The 18,371-nt window shown below is 49.3% G+C and overlaps 1 protein-coding gene across 1 annotated transcript in view; it reads right to left on the minus strand.

The window, feature by feature from the left end:
- The window catches only part of FLI1 (Fli-1 proto-oncogene, ETS transcription factor), a 117,324-nt gene that overhangs the window by 36,535 nt on the left and 62,418 nt on the right, over positions 1 to 18,371 (minus strand). The window contains exons 2-4 of the mRNA XM_032285010.1: positions 16,263 to 16,474; positions 6,870 to 7,024; positions 1,858 to 2,061 (exon numbers count right to left, since the gene is read on the minus strand). Of these exons, the coding sequence (XP_032140901.1) occupies positions 1,858 to 2,061; positions 6,870 to 7,024; positions 16,263 to 16,474 (571 nt within the window). The remainder of the gene's footprint in view (positions 1 to 1,857; positions 2,062 to 6,869; positions 7,025 to 16,262; positions 16,475 to 18,371) is intronic.

Below are 18,371 nucleotides of genomic sequence, written 5' to 3' on the forward strand. Positions count from 1 at the left end.
TTTGCTGTTCTCTCCTTCTCATGCTAACCTCCGTGCACCCACTCTAGCCTGCCTAGATCAGTGCAGGACTCTGTTCAAAGATCCTTACTTTATAAAATTCCACAAACACTTAAAAGCTAAAAATATGAATTAGAAAATGCTGATTATCCAAAGCTCTGACAAGCTGGGCGGAAAATTGTCCCCTTTTCTGAAATTGTTTCTTGGGCTGACCTCATGTCGTAGCAAGACTCAGACATGAGGTAATTGCCCCGGGGCTGACATATATGCATCATCTGCTTCCTCGCACTGGTGACCAGACGCCTCGGAAAGGTGACCAGAGAGCACAGAGGTACCAGTGGAAACTTCCAAAGGCATCTTTTTGATTTTTTAATTTCTCCAGCCAGCATGCATTGCCCCTGCCCCACGAGGAACACTGTTGCTGAAGGGGACAGTGGATTCCAAAGACGAGGAGTTAAAGGTCCACTGAGCAATGGAGAGCAAACAGAGCTCACCAACCCAGAGCCAGCCAGTCCAGGAAAAGCAGGTCCCGGAGGTGCTGTCTGAGGATCTCAACTTCTGAAGGGGACTTAAAATCACCAAGCCCCTGCCCAAAGCTAAATTTCCAGAGGACTCTCAGCTGCCTTGGCCATTCACAACAGACTGCATCTCAAGGCTGCATTGTCTTTGCACAGCGTTCACTGCTGGAAAGCTCACACATAGTGCAATACCATACCTATATTCCTGTGATCCTAGCACCACCTTTTCAGTCCTCAGGACAATCTTTCCATACTTAGGGGTAGTCAATGCTGAAAATACTAGATGAAATCAGAGTTGAGAGGACTCACATCAGACTCATGGTCCCCATCCTGTGAAGAGAGGATGCTTGGAGCCATGGAGGCCACCTTGCAGTTCTAAAGAGGAAGATCATAGACACTGAGGCTGGTAGTGGAGCCTGGATCCATCATGGCATGGTTGATCTACTGCACATAGCCTAGAATGGTCTGAACTCTTAATATGTGAGATAATTAAATGGGTTTCATTTAAAAACTAAAAAAAAAAAAAAAAAATCCTGGCCTGGACTTCTGGCAAAGTGTTAAGGCCGAGGTTACCAGTGGGACTAAAATAATTCCATTCCTCTGCTCCGTGTATATTTCATATCAAATGAAATTCATATAAGACTGATGGGCACTTGGTGCTAGGGAACCTCATATTAGATAAATCTCTCGGACAACCACCCGCCTTCTTTCTTAAGCTCGTGCTTTCCGAAGCTCTTTTCCTGCTCCTGGCTATACCAGAAGAAAGCTTCCATAGATCCTAACACGTCTGCAGCTTTGGCTGCTCTTCCTTTAGCAAGGACATGTGCAGGTAGCAGCCCTGTCATGTGGGGTTAGAGGGTGTCAGAGTACCCCAAGATTAAGAAGAAGCTAATATGTAAATTATTTTCACAACCTTAAATCCCAAAGCTTCGAATCTAGAGTTTCCTAGAGGAACTTTAAATAATCACTTAGGAAAACACTAGCCAGGGCCCCACCCATCTCTATCTATTTACAAATTGGAGTCGTTTCTGGAAAAGAGGTCTCATAGGAAGACTGTAACTAGCCTCTGGCAGACCCCCTCCAGGTCACAGCTCTCTATTTTTCTCCATTCCTTGTTTTACTTCCTTTGACACTTCAGGGTTGGGTCTGCCCCTCACAGGGTCTGTGAAGCCCACGTGACCCTGGCAATGCTACAGGGTCACAATGCTACGGTGCTGTTTCCGTGGCACCTGCGCAACATGGACAGGCAGCATAGACTTCGTCTCCCTGAGGTTGGCTCCATGGGAAACGAGCAGGCCTTGCAGAGCTGTCTCGCAGCCCTGGGCACTGGGGTGGCACTTACTTTCCCTGAGGTAACTGAGGTGTGACAACAGCACTTCCGTGTTGTAGAGGGTGGTAGCGCGGAGGAAGTCCTCCTTGTTCATTTTGCACAGTTCCTTGCCATCCATGTTCTGGAAAAAGGATGTGTCAATCTCCATCAAGCCGTATTCCTTTATGGCCCACTCCAGCCACTGCCTCACGTGCTCCTGTGTCCACAGCGTGGGGTCTGCAGAGGAGAAGACGTTGTTAGGCAAGGGCCGCAGGTAGGTAGAGGCTCCCTGAGAGCCTAGGCAGCCTCCCTCCCTCTCTCCCTTACCCCTTGTCCCTCTCTCTTTCCCTTCTCTCTCTCTGGGAAAGCCAGCTCCCTTCCAGATGGTCTCCCTAGAACACCCATCTGGCTCCACGGCATCTGGCGCTGCCTGAACCACTTAGCACTCTGGGGAGGCGCTTAGCTTCCTTACTACGTATCCTGACAGAACACTCTTTAAAGTTTTGGAGGGCAGTTGAAACCTTTGCCTGAGAAATGGTGGCATCAAAATGAAAATAAACACAATTCCACAGACCCCAGGAACAATGTCTCTGGAAAGGGGAACCATCTGTATTTTAAGAATATTAATGGTTTCATGAAAGAACACGGATCCCTCAGATGGCTATAGAAAAGAAACAGAGAGAGAGACTTTTACTGCAATTCCATCTGTGCTGCTGAAAAACCCAGTGGTGGTAGTCCTGAACATAAACCCAATCTGGGTTTTCGCCTTTTAAGTACAGCTGTGTTGAAATTTCTACCAGGTCCTCCACAAAACATTTTTTGGATATTTAAATACCCAAGGATGAGAGATGGTATTAGGGAGAAACTTTTAGTCCTTGAGAGGACACAGGTAAGGTAACCACAGAGGCCACCTCTACGGTAGGACACTCATACCTCCTTCTCCTTCTCTGTGTGTGTGTGTGTGTGTGTGTGCGTGTGTTCCTGCACACGTGCACCTGTGTGGTGGGGGGTGGGGTGCGGATGTTGCACGTTCAGCACAAGCGATGGGTTCCCGCAGGTTCCACAGTAGGCAGAACTCTTATATTTTATCACCTACTACAGTCTGAAACCCATCTCTTCACTTCACAACCAATCGTTAGTGGGTCCAATAAACACCTTAAGTATCCTCACCATAGAAGAAAACTACGTGACACTTGCCTTCAAGAAACACTCCTTCCCATGAAACAGGTGGGCAAGCATATCGCTACTAAGCAATGGATTTTGTGGCGGTGGTTCAAAGACACATAAGTGGAAGGGAATAGTGAAAATTTGGAGAGTCGTGGAAGACTTCCTGGAAGAGGAGAAACTAGGCATTTTATTGTAAGTCAGTCATTAGCCTCTGGCTTCTAATGAGCCTGTTTTATTTACCATATTTATTAGGCAGAAATATCTGGCTACCCCTCAACTAACTCACTCTCTCATTCTACAGCGTCTGTGAAAGCTCTTGGCAAAGCTGGGAACCAGGGTTGAATGATTAGGAGCAGATGTGGGGAAAGAAGCGAGGTTCACACTTCGCAGCTGGGCAGCCACAGGCAAGTTTCCCAGCAATTTTCCGCAAGCCTCTGCCAACTGCCCTTGAGCTCTCCATCCCACCTTGGTTTTTATGTGTGAGAATCTGGGTGCCCAGGCCCTGCCCATGCATGAGTGATTGCTATATTGGCTGGAGGTAGAGGAGCTGGCAAAGGGGAGGAGTTAGGAGACTTTGGGCTCACAGGTCACAGCCTACTGCTCAAAGTCATTCCCACAACCGAACGCTGGGTGAGCAGTGACGGCTCAGGTGGTGGGTGCAATATGCCATCTGCTCCATGTGCTCTGTTTTTACTTACCAAGGAAATCTTGTAATATCCCATTTACAGATGCAAAGTGGAGTCTTAAAAGGTTAAGTTTTGGCTGGGCGAGGTGGCTCACACCTGTAACCCCAGCACTTTGGGAGGCCAGGGCGGACAGATCACAAGGTCAAGTGATCCAGACCAACCTGGCAAACATGGTAAAACCCCATCTCAACTAAAAATATAAAAATTAGCTGGTGTGGTGGTGCACGCCTCTAGTCCCAGCTACTCGGGAGGCTGAGGCAGGAGAATTGCTTGAACCCGGGAGGCGGAGGTTGCAGTGAACTGAGATTGTTCCACTGCACTCCAGCCTGGTGACAGAGCAAGATGTCATCTCAAAAAAAAAAAAAAAAAAAAAAAAGAAGGTTAAGTCCCTTGCCCAAAGCCTCATCGCTGGTAAGTATCAGGACCAGGGTTCCAATAGAAACCTTCGCAAGACTTCACCAAGCTGAAGAGGTGGGTCCCCCCAAAGCTGCTTTCCTCTTCTCACCATCCTGCTTTACCTCACCTGTGAGTTACACGGCTCTGATGCCAAAAAGCGGAGCTCCTTTAAAGCGTCATTGTACAAGTATGTATTTCTCTCTCTCTCAGATACATTTCTTGCTCTTTTACTCTCCAGAAGCAATTAGGCATGGATCATTGGCAAATGGAAATAATTTTGCACCTTTTCAGAATTCTAAAGAAACATATCCTAGGGGGAGTTGGATTATGGAGCAGATTATTTCATTCTTCACTTCTCCCAGTTCCTCACTTTTAGTATCCAAGACCTCAAATTCAATTGTATACCATATATTTTATTTATTTTATTATTTCCTCCCTTGCTTTGGGCTCTGCAACACTATTATTTCTCTCCCTCTACAGCACAATGAATTATAAATCTTCAACTCTGGATCATGCTAAACTCTTCCAAATGTATTTCCTGGATGATTTAGTCCTAGCCTCTTCCCATCTGAACATGGAGCTAGTGATTAACTAGGGCCCACATTTATACTTGTCTTTAAATCCCATCATAAATTCAATCGCTTATTCCACTAATATTTTATGGCCTTGATTTGTCGACTTGCCCAAATGAGACTTCCCCTCATGTCCAGAGCCTGGCCTGGAGGAAGCCAAAATGTCTGAGGATCTAGAAGATCCAGCCGGAGCTAAAATAATGAAGTAAATCCATAGCCTGAGAATTCATTACACGAAGTGCTTTAAAAATCATTTGACATGAATCTGTGCCATTTTCACCATCACTGCCATAAGTAAGTTGGCTCACTGAAGCCTGACGTTTTGCTATCCCTTTTGAAGGCATTTCAATACTGATTGAGGGTTTGGAAGGTCGACATAGCAGTCTGGCCACTTCTGCCCATTTCCCAGATTCCTTCCCAAAAATGACGACCAAAATGAGATGGTGCCAAAGGTTGATTCAGAGACAATCTCAGGTCCCTTAACCCTTCAGTCCCTCAAGCTTTCCCTCCCAGGCTGGGAGCTGTTTGGCTGAAGCAGGGGTGTTTAAAGCTATTTGAGTGAAGAACCCGGTGAGGCTCAGCTTTGCTTTGGGGTGTACAAAGAGATTCCTACATCTGTGTTCTAATATGGTTTCACTGTTTGCTTTCAGTGAGGAGGGAGACGATACACCTGGGCTAAACATTACTAGCTGGTCTCCTGTGACAGGTGTTTTAAGTAATGCCATGGAGATAAAGCAATTTGCATGGTGCCTGGCACCTAGAAAACGCTCAATAAACGGAAGCGCTCTTCCTTTGTTAGGTCAGATGCTTGTGGAAGAGTGAACTTAGAATTGCCTTAGGAGTCGTTTGTAAGTCCTGCAGGGTACAGAGAAATTCCCACAAGCCCCACCCCTCTCCTGCCTCGCTCTTGCTCGCACCTTCTTGAATTTGGCCCAGAACACAGGGAGTCAACTGTGGTCCAGGGATATGGTGAGACGCAGCTTCCCAGGGAAAACAAACACCACGGCCCAAGGCAGGAGGGGTCCCTTAAAATTTCCGCCTTTAGATCTACAAGCAAATGCCTTCAGACTACCTCAAAGAGATGTCTAACCTTTTGACTTCAGATGCAACTACATTTACACATTTACCAATGGAAGGAGCTTTGCTCTCTGGTAAAGTTATTTTGGTAAGATCAGGTTTAATCCCTGCCCTGTAATCCACTTTACTTAGGATCTGGACGTTCTTACTCCTTCTACCTGGCACCAGCTCTACACGTGGCAGTTTTTAAACACCCTTCTTGTACAGGCGCTGAGTTTGCTGGTGCTGGCTGGGGCGGAGTGTCTGGCCAATGGACTGAAGGACTGAACAATGATTTTATTTTCTGGGACCAACAGCACCAGTACCTAGGAAAAAGAGGCTATTTTTATCTAATGACATAACTTGTGGCACACATGTTAAGGCACTCCATTAGTTAAATATAGTTATTTCTATTTTAAAACTCAAAGAGCTGGCTGTAATTTTGGAAAGGTGGAGCCCGGCAGATGCCGGGAAGTACAAGCCTGCAGGGAAGGACGGGCCTCTGCAGCTGCCCTCCTCCTCACAGGCAAGGATGCCCATGTCCAGAGCTCACGGGATTCCTTTTGGGTGGAGGCAGCCTTGCCGCCCGTCCTTGAGGACCAGGCCATTGATATAGAGTCTGTGGTGTGGTCTGTTTAAAGGTGGGGCTTCTAGCATTCAATCCACACATCAGGGGACATCTGGGACACTGGTTTAAAGGGCAGCTAGGGAGTAAGGTAAAATGTGCAGGTTTTTTTGTTGTTGTTTTGTTTTGAGACAGAATCTCGCTCCATCACCCAGGCTGGAGTGCAATGATGCGATCTTGGCTCACTGCAACCTCTGCATTCTGGGTTCAAGCAAATCTCCTACCTCAGCCTCCTGAGTAGCTGAGATTACAGGTGTCCACCACCACTCCCGGCTTATTTTTGTATTTTTTTTTTTTTTTAGTAGAGATGAGGTTTCACCATGCTGGCCAGGCTGCTGGTCTTAAACTCCCAACTGATTCACCCGCCTCTGCCTCCCAACGTGCTAGGATTACAGATGTGAGCTACCATGGTTGGGTGATGTACAGCTTTCTCCATTTTGCATTTTCACAGGGAACAGAGTATGAGATAAAGGTTTAAATGCTTCCTAGTCCCCAGAGAGTGGGGAAGTGAATGCCATCCAGGCAGCCTGGTTCTCAAAGTACCTGCAGGGACGATGACTCTCCTCTCGTTGGTGGTCATGTTGGGAGGAGGGGGGCCATTCTTCTCATCCATATAGCTGTTATAGTTCATGGGGTTGGACTCGCCTCCGCCCACGAGCTTGCTGCATTTGCTAACGCTGCAATCCACCGGAGACTCCCTAAAGTGAGAGGAGACAAAACCCAGAGGCGGTCAGCACTGGCAGGCAGCTCGCCCCAGCCTCTGAATCATAAGCCCACGGCTCTGCTGATGACCATGGAGCCATTGCCCAGCCCCACTTGGTGTCATGACGATGATGATGCCCTCTTTCTATCCTCCACGCTGCAACCAGAGTTTTCTTCAAATAAAAGCCCAATCCTGTAATTACAGTACGTAAAAACTTCTGGCAGTGCCTTAGTGCCCTCAGACCAAGGTCTGAGCTTCTTTGAGCGCCATCCCAGCCCTCCCTGTCTGACTGCAGCTTACATTTTTAGCCTCACCGCCAGGCAACCTAGTCGACGCTCACAGATGCGCCTTCCACACAGTCCCGCAGCACTTGGTGTCCTGCCTTGGTTATTAGAACTTGTCACATTGTCTGATTCTTAGCTTGGCCTGTGCCCTCTGACTGCTGAGTCCTCAAGAGGATGGTCATCACTTTCTTTGTTTAACCTTAGTACTCTTAGGTAGAAGGTGAGCAGCAAATGCTTTCTCAGTGAGTTATTTCTACTGCACATATCTAAGTTTAATGCATTTCTCATACACTGTTATATTCAAATTTCCCAGTAAGCCTCCAAGATAGGCACAGCAAGGGTTACCATCTCCTTTTCATGGTTGATGAAATCGAGACGGGGCTCTCTGGCTCACGGTCACACAACTAGTCGAGGTGGAAGCAGGACTCTGGTCTGCAGCGTTAAGCTTTACTATCAAGCACACATGCAAAAGAGCTGGTTGCTACTTGGAGAAGGAATGGAATCCAGGAACTTCCACCTGACGGAGAGGTGGTGGCCCTGTGGCATTTTGCATCCTTGGCCCCGAGCTTACCTTGGAAGCAGTATGGACATGCACAGGGGAGAAAGCAGATCACCCAACTTAGCCTAGAACTACAGAGCTTGATCAGCACCTGGTATTTTGCAGCACTGGTGATTGGGCAGCTGTCTGAAGGGGTGACATCCCACTCATGGCCATCTGGTGCCCTGAAGCAGGCTGGCAAACACACTCTGCCTGCCCTCCAGCCCAGCATCACGCACCTCTAGCATGCCTGGGGGAGGTGCCACCCTGCCACACCCAGTGCCTGCTGCTCAGCCACTCCAGCAGCAGCCGGCCCAAAGACAACGATGGGGAGGCCAAGGAGAAGCCGTAGCCACGGTTATACTGAGCAGGAAGCACCGGTTCTGGCAGCCTGGGAGACAGCCAGTTCTCTCAAGAGCTCCAAACTAGGCCTTCAGACCAAGGAGTTCAGATAAGGTTCAGATTACAGGCTTCCAATTCTAGGCCGTATAACCTCTCCGGACGTTCCAGAAGCCTGGCCACTGCCCTCCATCCCCTGCCATGGGCAGGAACAGACCACAGCAAGGCCTTGAGGAGCAGGGCCGTACCAGATAGCGATCCACCCATCCCACAAGCGGGGACAGCAGTCACTAACCCAGGAGAAGGGAGATCAGCCCAGGCCTTCCTGAGACCCAGGCAGGGTGGGGAGGCCTGAGCACGTTCAATAAAGAAAATTAAATGAATTTGTTTCTTAATCTGAAAGGAAAAAAATATTGAAGATCACTTATCATAGCTGGGAGATAAATGCTCCACTGAGATATTAGAAGTCAGACGGTAATTTTTTCCTGATGTCTTACAGAGGGGAACATGGGCTGAAAATGAAAATAAGATGTATAACTCACACATGTTAGAATTTAAGGTTTTACTATTCGCCTACTGTTTTTCCAGGCAGAGAACCAAGAACCAGCCGTCAGAGTCCCAGATTGCTGAAGGTTTAATGTCCCCATGGCAGTGGAGGGGAGGCAGTAGCACATCAGAGCTTTTCACCAGGGTTTGGCCCTTTGGCTTCTGCTGTGGAAGGACCTGGCCTGAGATGAAGCAGTCCCAGTCAGACCCTGGTGCCTGTGTCTGAGCTGAGCTCTGGCTCGAGTGTGCTGGGTCTCCTCACCCGCCCTGGGGCTAACTGCAGGCATACACTCGCACACATGCACGCACATGTGCACATGCACTCCAACACAGAACACACGTGCACAATACTCCACCCACGTGCATGCACAAACTTCAATAGAGAACACATGTGCACAGACATGCACATACTCTCATGCATGCACACACTTCAACACACATGCACGGACATGCACTGCACACATGTTAACACAGAACACACATACTTCACCCACATGGAAGCACACATTCCAACACAGAGAACATGCACACATATGCACATACACTTCATCCACACACACATACACACTTCAATACATGCACACACACGGATACACACCACCACACACACACACAGGCACACACACACAAACACACATGCATGGTCTGGCAGCCTTTCCTGCATCTTTGTCAGTTGTGGAATAGTTCAAGTGCTGCAGAAGTTTGAGGGATTAAGTTGGCCTGCGACCAAGTGAGCAAGGTTTCATTGGCGGGTGGCCTCTGTGGAAGAGGTGAGTGCCACACTGTCCTCTCTTCCCTTGGAGGATGCCCAGAGGGAGAGGGCATGAGCAGGGGTCTTTTGGAAAGGAGAACGACAGCAGGAGGTAGGGGATGGTGGGACAGGAGGGCACATCCCATGGCTCTTCCCCTTTGTGGATGTTGGGGAGACAATGTTTGAAAAATTATTTTCCACATCAACCGGGCCCCTGGGGATTTCTGAGTTAGAAACTGACCTCTTGCTGTGCAGAGAAGTCAGCACGTCAGGACTCATTGAAATGGAGTGAGCATTTATGGTTATGGCCATGTATGGTAGGCACAGGTGGCAGGGCTAGTCCCAGGTGCCAGGGCTGGAGGAAAATAAATGTGAAAAGCCTAAAGAAACATTTTCCGAAATCTGCCTAAAACATGACCTGGTAAGGAGAGGAGCCACGAGCACTCCGATGAAGGGAAAGTGGGCACAGAGGAGGAGGGTGCTCTCTTGCTGGGGTGGCCGTGGCCACTCATTCCCTGTGCGGAACCTCCTCACTCATTGACCCAGAGAAGTTCTCCCAGTTCTACTTCCCTCCTCCCCTCTCCCACCCCTAGCCCTGTGCACACACTTGCTCCCCAGCTGGACAGGTGATCGGTTTGGCCACCCGCCTGCCGGGGTGCTTCTCCTCTGGAACAAGGCCCTGTCCTCAGTCCCAGGCGTCTGCACTAGGACCTGCAGGCGGGTGTCTTTAGGGAGAAGCACTGGCACCATCCTGGTTCCCCACACTTGCCCAGCTGGCCCTCCTCCCACTGCTCAATGACAGAGAGAAAGAAGGAAAGCCGTACCTCGCCCGCTCGCCTGCCAGACCTCCCTCCATTCTTGCAGATCCCAAGTACTGTGCCTCCGCCAGCCAGTACAAGCCCTCCATGCAGCCATGGGGCTCCACGGCTGCCGCTCAGGGTGGGTACAGGTGAAGCCCAGCATAAAAGGCTGCTCTTTAATGAGGCAGCTGGCGCCTGTGAAGAGGGCTTGATGAAAACAAGAGGGAGGGGGAGCACGAGACGAGGTTTTGCCATTCAGCTTGCTTGCACTGCTGCTAATTTGTATTAAGACCTGCACTTACAGCTAGCATGGGGCTGGGGCTCACTGGCAGCTGATAGCACTGGGACAGGTGACAAGAGAGCCCGGGTCTGCCACAATAGAGCAGGGAGGTGGCGGTGGCCCCAAGGGGGTAATAACTCAGCACATCTCCATCTCAGGGCAACAGAGGCCACAGCAAAGTGGCAGAGGGCGGGGTAGCCCTTGTCCTTCATTTCCACCACTGGACATAGCTCTTTATTCCTCGGGTCCTGTGTGTGTGTGTTCTGTGAACATTGCTACTGATTTCCAAAAGAGCCTTGCAGTCTGTTAGGCGATGTAAAACAAGGCTGGAATCTTGGGTTTTTGGATGAAAGGAGATTTCAAAGGCTTCTCCCGAAGATTACCTCTTTGGGCTATACAAGATCTCTACCTACCTGGTCAACTCAGAGCAACTGAATTGGGTATATCATCAGACCCACACATCTGAGCCCAGCCTCACTGTCAAGAGATACCTGATGCTCACACGGCCAAACTGAGGCCTCCAGGCCTGCCTAAGTCACACGGTTGCATTAGGAACTGTGGCGTGTGTCTCCTGAGTAGATGCACCCGTGCAAAGCTGAAGCAATATGTATGGCCTTTAGAATGTCTGTAGGATCCATGCATAGAGGTGACTTTTTTGTTTTTGAAAAGGAGATGTAATAGCTTAAAAGCAAATTCCAAGAAAAGAGAAAGCATCACCCATGATAAAGCAGTTGCCCTAATCCATTAGCTGCTTTCATCTCCATGCAGTAGACGCTGCTAACTTTTCCAGGACCCTGTGTATGCCTCCCCATCCAGGTTATGTGCGATGAGTCTCATACTGCAAGGTTCAGAACACAGGAGTTTAGAAAGGGGCCTTGCAGCCAGAGAGGCACAAATTCCAGGGAACATGGGCTGATCTTTCTCTGTGTGGAACGTGACTCTCTAGGTGTCCAGGGCATCCAGACCCTGGGGACCGGACCAGGCTGTGTCAGGACAGTTTAGCGCTGAACTCAGGTCCTGAATGCCAGGCTCACAAGGCAAGTCTTGCACTTCTCTCTATAAATTGATATTCTTTTCTTCATGGGACGTTTTCCCCAATCCCTGTGGTTGAGACAGGATGCAGCTGAGAGTTATTTGCAGACCACAGCTTGGATCAAGTTGCTGAAGTCTACATGCAACACAGAACCTATGGGCCATGCTGTCTCAAGGCAACACAGCCTAACAGAGTCAACCACAACAGGAAGATATGAAGAAAGAGCACAGACCTCCTACAACACGGGCAAGCCACACTGTCTCTGAGATCCTCAGACCTCAATCTCTGCACTTGACCCTTTGCCCTTGGGCCATAGAGTTTGCTGCTGGAGTGGAAGGCAAGTGTGCATGTAGCTTGAGGCGCACTGCACACCTCCTTCCCGCCAGAGACACAAATGCCAATGGGTGTCCAGTGAGCCTGAAGATGTAACTCAGAAGCCCACGCTGTCAAGGAACGCAGAAAAAAAGCACTGTGAATCACAGAACAGTCCAGAACACTGTGGCCCGGCACTGCCCAACAGAAGTAGAATGGGAACCACATGTGTGAGCCACATAATTTTAAATTTACTAGTAGTCAGATCTTTAAAAGAAAACAAAACAATAAAATGAATTTTAATACGATATTAAAATATATAGAGCCAAAAGGTAAATCAATAGTCAATGAGATAGTTGACGCTTTTTCCGTACTAAGTCTTCTAAACCCAGTATGTGGTTTGCATTTAGCGTACATCTCAATTTTCAACTAACCATATTTGAAGTGCTAAGTACCAACAATGGCTAGTGGCTGCTGCATTAAACAGCACAGGTCTAGCCCATGAGCCAAGCCACCTCAAACTGTACACCCTACCTTGGTTTTCTCATCTGAAGTTCGGAATGATTACAGTATCCTCTCCTATCTTTTCGTGTTATGGCGAATTAGACGTCTGCAAATAACCAAATCATATGCAAGTAACAAGCTGCCATTATCAATAATACTCAGAGGATATGAGAAGCATGGTGTTCAGCATGAGAGATTTAAAGAGCCCGGCGTTGGTTTTATTTTGTCATTACTTTTTGCATAATTAAATTATAGGCTCTGACATGGTTCCACTGTAAGCGACGACATTTTTCTAAAACTCCTTGCTTCCTGCTAGCCACTGGTCCAGTTTACATGTGAGTCTTTAGAAAATATTTGTGGGGTGCTGGGGATCGCTGTGCCTAAGCTGCTTGGCTCTGAGAGTCCACAGGATTGTCTGTGCTTGCCCAGGGTGGGTGAGAAGACGTCAGTCTTTCTGAACCTACTTTGTCACCTGCTGATGGTTTGGGTCAAGACAAGCAACTCAAAAGCAGAGGCTGCTGCTCTGTACAATGAAAGCCAGGAAAATAACCTGTCTGTTCACTGGAATGTTCGCACAGGCCTCTCTAGCTGGCTTTTGGTGTGACTGGAACCAGGTGTGAGCTGGCAAGTGGGTTCCAAAGGTCAATTTCCTCGGGGGACATTCTTTGTTCTTTGCCCAGGATCAGAATCCCGGAGTGCTTGAGGAGTCCCCGGGAGCAGGGGAGGGAGCGGTGAGCAGCATACCTCCTTCCCACCAGAGACACACATACCTATGGGTCTCCAGTAAGCGTGAAGGCGGAACTCAGAAGCGCATGCATCAACGCAGGCTCAGCACCGGAGGGGTCCAGTCAGCAGACTTGGGTCTCTGTCCTGATCTTAAACAGGCACCTTCTCCTTCAAGTTTGCTCAGCCATGTTTTCATCCAGCTATTTACTTGATGACAATTTACTGAACACCTATTGTGTCAGGCCCTGCTCGCATGTCAAGTGAAGGAGGTGATAAGACCTAAGATGCTCTAAGCACAGTAAAGATGAGGAGGTGATGGTTTTGATCAGATGGCCAGGGGAGGCCTCTGAAAAGGTGATGTTCAGGTAGAGAAACCTGAAACTCATGAGGGAGAGAGTCATATGACTAGATGGAGTAGGAATGTTCCAGAAGGAAGGAGCCCAGGGGAAGAGATTCTGAGGCAGGAAGGGGGTGCCTAGGGGTTTAGGAGCAGCAGCTAGAGTCTCGTGAGGCTGGCGTGGAGGGAAGAAGTGGGATGGAGGGGGCAGTAGAGAGGATGGCGGAGGGATGATGGGCCACGCTAAGGGTTTTGCGTTTTGTCATAGGCCATTAAAGTGTTTTGAGCAAGAGGGCTACAAATGAGGAAAGCGTGGCTCCGGCTGCTTGCTGTCCAGAGAACAGACTCCAGGAAGGCAGGCAGAGGGGAGAGCAGCATGCCCTGCAGAAGCCTAGGGGAGGTGCTGCTAGCTTGGACTTGGCAGAGGCAGTGGGGGTAAGGAGTGAGCGGATTCATGTGACAACAGACTACAGCATCCCCAACAGTGGGATCTGGATCTTCAACAAGCATTGAGAGCTCCTTGGGGAAGGGCCCATTTGGAAGGCACCATAGAATAGGCCTCCTTACTGGGTGGGCATTGGCAGAAATGAGACAGTGGTACGACAGCATGACACACAGGCAGAGAGGGAGCAGAAAGGTGCCTCATGGATGGCAAGTGGGCTGGAACCAAAAGCCTGGGAGTGGGCTCCAGCTTCGCTTCCTCTATATCCTTAGACGAAGCACTCTCCCCTGAAAGCCCCACTTGCCTTCCTGTGTAACAATGAAGTTACAATAACCACCTCATAGGACAGTGGTGGGGAACAAGTGACACGATAATATGGGACAATGTTCAACACACTGTGTCCTACGGCTGTGAGGAGCTCCAGCGCCATCAGCATTACCTCTAGAGAGAGACCCATCTGAGGGGCTGCAGGCTCAGAGCCTCTGAGCCTTCCCGAAATCCTAGGATCTGGAAAGGTGGCTGGGATCCCAGTCACCGGTTTTGGTTAGTGGGGTTGAAATATGGTAGGGCTGGGAATTCCCACAGGCAGGTCTGAGGGCACGGGCTGCTCTGGAGGAGGTCTCCCTCCCAACCATGCTCATTCCCTCTCTCTCTTCCATCCAGACTGGTTTCCTCGGTGGCCTCATCCACTTCCACGGTTCCTTAGAGATGATGCCCAAACCTAAATTCCAGGCCTGAAAGATTATCTGAGCTTCAGTTCTCAAAGCCTAGTAGACATTTTTATCTGGATGTTCTACTGATCGCTCACAAGGAATCTCAAAGAGAACATTGACAACCCGTCCTAAAGCATTTCCTGTCCCACCTTTCTATGGCTGCCCCCAGCACCATCCTTTAAAACGCCCAGGCTTCAGTCGCCTTTGAATCTTTCCTGCCATGTACCTGCTTCATTCAACTTTATTCACCTAAGCCCTGTCAATCATCTTTTTGCTATCTTCCTTATGTATCCGTCCTTTTCAGTTTCCATAATCATTACCATCACTTGGTTCAGAACTTCATTATTTTCTTTTTTTATTTTATTTTATTTTTTTTTAAAGATGGGGTTTCACCGTGTTGGTCAGGCTGGTCTTGAACTCCCGACCTCAGGTGATCCGCCTGCCTTGACCTCCAAAGTGCTTGGATTACAGGCGTGAGCCACCACGCCTGGCAGAACTTCATTATTTTCTATGGGATATTTTACTAACTTCTTCACTTGTCTTTCTGACTCTCCCATCCTGCCCTCTGTGTACAATGATTGACAGCTCACTAGTCTTAAGTCACTGCCCTGATGAGGTTAAGTGTCACATCTGTGCCCACAGTCAGCCTCTGGCTGTGGAATAAACAGCATGTGCTTTCAAGTTCCCATTCAAGGCCCTCTCTTTCTTTTTATTTTCATCTCCTTGTGCCTTTGGCCCTGTAGATTACCTGATATTTTGTGAATGAGACTGATGTTCTCTTTCTTTCAAGTCTGTTCGCAAGGATGACAGACTACAGAGCACTTACCTAATCATCTCAGGCACCATCCCGGCTCCTTGCCCTGCAGCATCAGAGTAACACTAGAGTAAGGAGCCGTGAGGAAGTGAACATCCCAGTCCTGCTCAACAAAGGAGGAAGCTGGTGCTCTGAGGGATTTTGATGACTTGCCAAAGGGGCGGAGGCAGGACTTGAAACCCAGGCTGCCTGTCCACCGTCCTCTTCCATGACCTTGTGAGTTTCTCTCCCTGGACCCTCCTGTCTCCATTTCTACAGGCAAAGCCTGAACCTACCCAGCACTGTACCTCCTTCACGCACACCTTCAAGGTGCCTGCCCGCTGCCGGACACAGTGCGCCCACACAGGTTTCTACCTTCCTCATCACTTCTCCACTGTTACTAAAGAGTGGTTTGATCACCTTTGCTCTGCTGAGACCTGCCCACAGAGGTTAAGTATCTTCAACAGGGAAGAGTAGTTTATTGCTAAGCTGTCCTCAAGAGGACTGGATCCAGGCCTGTGACTAACAAGAAATAAGTGTCCCACGAGCGTCTGCATAGGCTCTTGGGGCCTGACTCTCACCTGGCCTCTGAGGGCTGCATGGGCCTCTGAGGGCTGCATGGGCCCCAGAGAGCCAGGTGTGCTTCCTGGCCCTGCTCCACCCATCTTCAGCTCTGCGGCCCTCTCTGCCTCAGCTCTCTACCGACTGACACAGACTTCTTGGCCCAGCTCCAGAGCCCCATCTGCTGCAAAAACCCTAAGAACCAGAAGCCGCTTGCTGCAGATTTGGCGACTTTGCACCTTCGCCCAGTCCTGCACAGGCCTGGCGAGCTTACCTGGATCCATTCATGTGGTCATACTCCCGCTTGACGTTGACCCTCACTGGCTGGTTGATCCACTCCTGCTGCGGTGGGAGGGGGTTGATCTTGTGGGGCTGCCCGTAGTCAGGACTCCCCGAGGCGGTCATGTCGGCCTTGGGGAGATGGGCCGCCGCGCCGTACGCTGAGTCAAAGAGGGACTGGTCGTCGCTCACCACCGACAGAGCCTCCTGCAAGGCCAGAGAAGAGACAGAAAGCCCATGGTCATCCTTCACCCAAGCAAGTGGCACTCAGTGGCACTCTTGCTTTGAGCTGGCACGGTCCCAGGGCTGCCCAGGACAGCTTGTCTGGAAGTTCCTGTTTGACTCACACTGCAGGGGACAGGTTTGCCCTCATGCAAACCTGATGGGTGTTTGCAGGTTACCTGCGTGAGGAGGGACTTTGGGCAGTAGAGTGGGGATGGAGGGCTCATGAGAGTGGGTTCATTTATTGGTTCTGTAGGCTGGGACCCCCCGAAAAGGAGGGTGGGGATAGGGAGGTCAAGAATAGTGGTGACCATGCATGAAATGTAGTATTGTGGTGGCTTGTGAATGTTAGATTCTTCCAGGGATAAACAGAGATGCCTCTTATGAGCTGAGTGAAGTCATCAGCAATGAGGGGAGATGAGATCAAGCATTTATCTTCCAGGCGAGGCCAGTGAGGTCCATCCAGAGGGGTTAGGTGTTCTGCTCAAGGTCACACAGGGAAGGGTGGAGCCCAGGGCTGTGGCCAGGCCAGTTTCAGGTTCCTTATTTGTAACAGGAATAAAAATAGCGTCAGCACAGAGTCGGTAGGTGGATTAAGTGAGAAGATCTGTTCTGGGGGTCTAGCCTGTACAAAATTCTCAGTGGTTTGCTGAGGGTTCTCCGGAAGGTGCTGGTGTGTCCTATAGATCTCAGTGTTGATGACTCAGCCAGCCAAAGGACGAAGGAGGAATCTCAGACACGTGAAGTGCCAGCCAAGGCAAGATCCTCCGAAAGAGGTTGTTGGGGATAACTCATATTATCCCATCACTGACTTGGGTGTGACTTTGGGAGATCATGGATTAAGAAAGGAACCCTTGGCCAGGCATGGTGGCTCATGCCTATGATCCCAGCATTTTGGGAGGCTGAGGTGGGAGAATCTCTTGAGTCCAAGAGTTCTAGACCAGCCTGGGCAATGTGGCTTTTTCTACCAAAAAAAAAAAAATTAGCTAGTCCTGGTGACATGTGCCCAGCTACCTGGGAGGCTGAGGTGGGAGGATCACTTGAGCCCAGGAAGTCGAGGCTGCAGTGAGCCGTGATCATGCCACTGCATTCAACCTGGGTGACTAGTCTCAAAACAACAACACCTTGCACCTTTGGAGATCTGCTACCAATCAGAACATGAAGATAACAGCCTCCCATTATTCCACGTCATATGGAATCACAGGTATCCAAGGTCAGGGACCAGGGCACAGCGTTCACTATGGTCACATAATTACACAAAGCAAGTCTTCAGAGAAGATGGTAGTCATCTATAATTGATCTATAAGCTATATAATCTATAATCGTGAATAATAGGTCTGATAATACATGCAAAGTACCTAGAACAGTCTCTGTCACCTAGTAAGCCACGCTCAGAACATGTTAGGTATCATGATTATTAGCATTCAAACAAAGATTCTCTTAGGCCACCTATTAGGGGCTGCCTGTGCCCCCACAAAAGTCATATGCTGAAGGCCTTACCCGCAGTACTCAGAATGTGAGTGAATTTGGAGATAGGACCTCTAAAGAGGTAAGTTGAAATGAGGCTGATAGGGTGGGCTCTGATCCAATATGACTGGTGCTCTTATAAGGAGAGGGAACTTGGACACACAGAGGGCCCCCAGGGGAATGTGTGCACAGAGATACCGCAACGTGAGAACACAGCAGTCATCGGCAAGCCAAGGAGAGAGGCCTCCGAGGAAAACCAACTCTGCTGGCTCTCTGATCTCGGACTTGCAGTCTCCAGAGCTCTGAGACACTTGTCTTCCAAGGGTCATCTTTGTCCCATCTTTTGTTTAAGCCACTCAGCCCTGGCAAACGGATACACCAACTTGACTTGAAAATGTAGTGACAGGTGAACAGT

Source organism: Sapajus apella, unplaced genomic scaffold (genome assembly GCF_009761245.1).
Source record: "Sapajus apella isolate SASKATOON/1434 unplaced genomic scaffold, GSC_monkey_1.0 scaffold16, whole genome shotgun sequence".
Taxonomy (NCBI): Eukaryota; Metazoa; Chordata; class Mammalia; order Primates; family Cebidae; genus Sapajus; species Sapajus apella.